At 37.5% G+C, this 4,176-nt stretch overlaps 2 protein-coding genes across 3 annotated transcripts in view; one reads left to right on the forward strand and one right to left on the reverse strand.

Moving 5' to 3' along the window:
• Positions 1–12: 12 nt before the first annotated feature.
• On the reverse strand, positions 13–2,903 carry LOC111450539 (nucleosome assembly protein 1;2-like). Of its 2 annotated transcripts, none has more exons than XM_023090728.1 (12): positions 2,690–2,903; positions 2,550–2,593; positions 2,233–2,328; positions 1,986–2,078; positions 1,821–1,908; positions 1,679–1,740; positions 1,404–1,588; positions 1,104–1,281; positions 974–1,017; positions 590–797; positions 447–467; positions 13–340 (listed from the first exon to the last, which is right to left on the reverse strand). In XM_023090728.1, the coding sequence occupies exons 1-12, from the start codon at positions 2,733–2,735 to the stop codon at positions 266–268; spliced, it is 1,140 nt and encodes a 379-aa protein (XP_022946496.1). In that variant the 5' UTR covers positions 2,736–2,903; the 3' UTR covers positions 13–265. The 2 variants fall into 2 exon arrangements, with proteins under 2 accessions (XP_022946496.1, XP_022946497.1); XM_023090729.1 differs by having other exon boundaries at positions 15–340; positions 447–464.
• Positions 2,904–3,372: 469 nt separating this feature from the next.
• LOC111450700 (DNA repair protein recA homolog 3, mitochondrial) overlaps positions 3,373–4,176 on the forward strand; it is a 6,625-nt gene continuing 5,821 nt past the window's right edge. Inside the window, exons 1-2 of the mRNA XM_023090940.1 lie at positions 3,373–3,628; positions 3,836–3,893. Of these exons, the coding sequence (XP_022946708.1) occupies positions 3,572–3,628; positions 3,836–3,893 (115 nt within the window). The 5' untranslated portion in view covers positions 3,373–3,571. The remainder of the gene's footprint in view (positions 3,629–3,835; positions 3,894–4,176) is intronic.

Below are 4,176 nucleotides of genomic sequence, written 5' to 3' on the forward strand. Positions count from 1 at the left end.
AAAAAAAAAAAAAAAAAAAAAAAAAAAAAAAAAAAAAAAAAAAAAAAAAAAAAAATGATGCAAGAAAGGGAATGGACTCTCCTAAATTCCCCTTCTACGTAAACACAATACATGATGCAAGAAAATTTTGAAGTAAAAATCATAGACAATAGAGAGCAATAGATTCCGCAGACCCTCACACTCTTTTTCCAACCAAAAATTACTTGGAACAGCGGACTCCCCAAAACACAAGACAGTCTCACCAGACCAATCAAATTCCATTCCCCTACTGCTGCTTGCATTCCGGAGGCCTCTCCCCCTGCTGACCATCACCCCCAGCTGCTGCTCCTCTTCCACCCTTCTGTACAGACCAAACAAATTTACAACAATATTATGTTTACATAAACGCACATTCAAACATGTTCATGGAATGGAATATGGAATATGGAATATGGAACGGAAGGTACCTTGTTCCCAGCTGACAACTGCTATCACCGCAATACAAGCCAAATCCAATCAAACATGAAAAAGATTGTCAATTCCAACTTCTAAATGGAGAAGAATATGGCATAGAAACAGGCCAATCCGAACTAAAAAATAATTGGCATACCTTTTTCCTGGACTTCCCTTGATCTTCATCCTCGTCTTCATCATCATCTTCGTCGTCGTCATCTTCCTCATCATCTTCATCCTCGTCATCATCATCATTGTCGTCGTCATCATCCTCGTTGTCCATGTCCTCAAAATCCTCATCTTGAATAGCCTCCCCTGTAAACCATGAGACAGCATGGGGGATGATCTTGTCTCGAATCGTTGACCTACAGACAGAATTAAACAAAAATAAAGATTTCAAAATCTGCACAACTCTTCAGATCCATTCACACAATAACCCAGTCTCGTGTTTGAGACAACTTTATTCCACAAAAATTCAACATATAGCACATTACCCATTAACATACGAAGTGGCAAAAGATTAAGCATGTCTATAACTCACCCAATATCATAATCTTGCTCCATCTGATTTTGAAGCTCCTCAGCCTGATGAAACAGAGTAGAAAATAAGAGAACAGAAAAATCAAGGCATATACTAGTGATATTTTTCACTGTAGGGGTAATAAACCTACGGTATCCTCATCAATATCTTCATCATCATCGGGCACTTGTGGTGGACTAAAGAAGTTGAAAAAACTTTCACAGTTTTCAGTCTTAGTGATTGGCTTGGCATTCTTTGATCCCTTCTTCGGCTTCTTCTTAAGTAGTTTCTGAGTCAGGCATTTTCCGGGATACCATTCAATCTCGGTTCTGCCAACAAGATATAATAATTTTCAGTGAAAGTGTAACCAAGTACTTCTGCGTATGCCATCTAACACTATATAGCAAAAATAAAAAGAATATCAAACACAGATGAGGCTGAATGAAATTACCCAATTGCTTTCTCAAGAATTGGCTCATCTTCGTCAATCATGTGATATGTCTTAGACAAGACAGAATTTTTAAAGAAGGGATTAGTGTCAAAAAAGAAGTCAATCTTGAACCCTTTGGGATTGTCTATTCTACACCACTTGATATCTTTCAAGTATTTGAGAGCTCCTTCGTCACGTTCAGTAATCTAAAATAAAACATGTGAGAGATTAAGATACACAGTGTTGTAACTAGTTAGTCAAACAATTCTCCAAACACGTGAAAACAAAACACAAACCTCTTCAGCTAATACTTCATTATTCTTCATTGCAGATAGCCAAAAATCGGGTACTCCTTTTTCTGAAAAGGCAAACAATACTTAATACAAGCAATTTAAATCGTATATTAAACGAATGTCCCAAGTGACGATATAGAATTACCTGCTGCTTCTTTATCCTCTTCTTGTCCAGCGGCAGATTCTTTGGCAACTCCTTCAGCTTCAACAACACCATTAACAATATCGAATCGCTGCAAAGACATAGGAATGAATCAATGACTAAACAAGACGTGAAATATTATGACGGCTAGTAAGAAAATATCCACACCTGAGAGTACAGTGGCTGATACAATTTCTGGTATTTGGCCTCGAGCGCCAACCTTTCTTCAAAAAATTTTGCCTCTAATTCGTCATGTTGGCTCTGTTGAACGAGATGGTTTAATAAATACTTCCAAAATAAATAAAACAACTCGTGGAATTCTCCAAGTCGATAACAAGCAATCACAAAAACAGCAGAAGAATGAAACCAAAAAGACCTAATAGTGAATATCAAACGAATGAGAATATAAACTTGCCTGTATCTCTCTTAGCGCCTCAACGCGCTTGCGAACAACAGGTGATAAGTTCTCGAGGGCATCAGAGTGCTGCCCAGCGAGGCTCTGTATCTTACTCTGCACGGCAAAGAAACCCCAACTAAAATCAACCATCACTAAAACCAACCCCCAGAAAATTCCATCCAACTATTGTTATAATCTAAACAAGTATGCAAACAGGGCCATTCAAATGCGCAAACCAAAACAATTAGAAAGTGTGGAAGAGTATATTCCTGATTCTAGTGGCATCCCACTACAATCAGACGATAAAAAAAGAATAAGAGAATCAATTGAAGTACCTTGAGAGCGTTGACGAGGCCTGCTCGATCCTCCTCATTGAGAGCTTCAAAATCAAAAACCAAAAACCCCTCGAAATCAATTCGTGAAAAAGAACGAGCAATGGAACATCGATAAAGAAAAAGAGGAAGAATTTGAATACCAGAACCGAGATCCGAGACGTTGAAGTTGTCCTTGTTGTTGCTCATTGAGAATCTCAGGAAACAGCTGCGGAGCGAAGGGGGAAAAAAAAGGAGGAAGCGAAGGTGGAAACCTAAAACCCTAGATTGAATACGAGCGAGGAAAAAGGATTGAAAAGGGCCACCTAAACGTGGCCGACCTTTAATATCCCGTCGCACACTTGTTAGATACCTAACGCTCATTCCCATTTATTTCAATTTATAAGGAAACGCCCCCAGCGGCGCCGAATTTAGGGGAAACAATAATTTAATTAATTTTAAATTAAATCGTCGGAATTGGGCTTCGTTACGAATTGGGCTGGGCTCCCTCGGCGTTCGGCCCATGTATTTTAATTATGATTTTACACATTTTATTATTGCGACAAAATTAAATATTTAAAATAATAAGTCCGATTAATTTCAATAATATTCAAAATAGGAATATATAAATAAATAATTATTTCCAAGATTTTATTGGCCCAAATCCAAAGCAGCCCGGCTCAATTATGATATGAAGCCCAATAAAAGTTCGAGGCCCATTTGTTGTTCCGGGCAGGCACAGAGGTGTGACCGAAATGGAGGGAAAACCCCCGCCAGGAGAGAGCGAGGGAACCAAAAAAATAATAATAATAAATAAAATCAGAACCCTAAAAAAACCCTAAAAAACATCAGAGCTCAGTGCATGTTCTTCTTCTTCTTCTTCTTCTTGTTCCTCGTCTCTCTATTTTATTTTCGTGCTTGCTCGTGCATATGCCTTCTAGCAGCTTTTCTTGTTCGTCAGTTGCTGTTGATTCAAGTTAGTTCTTCTATTTGTTTAGTTTGGAGTTGCTCTCTCTGTTCTGCTGCGTACGTTTTGAAGAGGTTTAATGGCGAGACTCATTCGAAATGCGTCTTTTGTTGGGCGCTGTCTGTTTCAGCACGAGGTTTCAATCACTTACTCTTTTAAAACTTCTTCGTTTCTTTGTAGAGCTCTTGGTGGTGTATGCTTTTGATTATTTTAACTACTTATTGTATAGACTGAGCCTTCTTGAACAAGGATGGAATACTGATGAGATATTTGTGGCTACTTTCGCTTTTATGTCGTTTGGATTTTGACTTGACGATTGAGTTTCTGCTTGCTTCCCTTGCAGCGGTACAGGATAGGCATATTGGGAACGTCTACTCAATTATGTAGCTTTTCTACCAGAGGTGTGAAACATTGGTTTTGATTACATTATATGTGAAATGATGATGTATAGTTTCATGGTTTTGAAGAACTTGAAATTTTTTAGACTATTTTGTATGAAATCAACGTTTATTCCTTCATTCACGACCTCTTAGAGAACATAGAGATGAATTCGCGATCGAGCTAAACTCCATTGGCACTAAAATAATGCTGATTCAGCTTGCATATATATATATATATATATATATATATATATATATATATATATATATATATATATATATATATATATATATATATATATAT

The sequence above is a fragment of the Cucurbita moschata genome, unplaced genomic scaffold (genome assembly GCF_002738365.1).
Source record: "Cucurbita moschata cultivar Rifu unplaced genomic scaffold, Cmos_1.0 Cmo_Scf00012, whole genome shotgun sequence".
NCBI lineage: Eukaryota > Viridiplantae > Streptophyta > Magnoliopsida > Cucurbitales > Cucurbitaceae > Cucurbita > Cucurbita moschata.

Coding starts and splice junctions, on each gene's coding strand:
- LOC111450539 (XM_023090728.1), bottom strand. CDS start 2,735: ATGAGCAACAACAAGGACAACTTCAACGTCTCGGATCTCGGTTCTG. Junction 1,282..1,403: donor ATTCTTGAGAAAGCAATTGG/GTAATTTCATTC, acceptor TCTTGTTGGCAG/AACCGAGATTGAATGGTATC. Junction 468..589: donor AAGGGAAGTCCAGGAAAAAG/GTATGCCAATTA, acceptor TTGCGGTGATAG/CAGTTGTCAGCTGGGAACAA.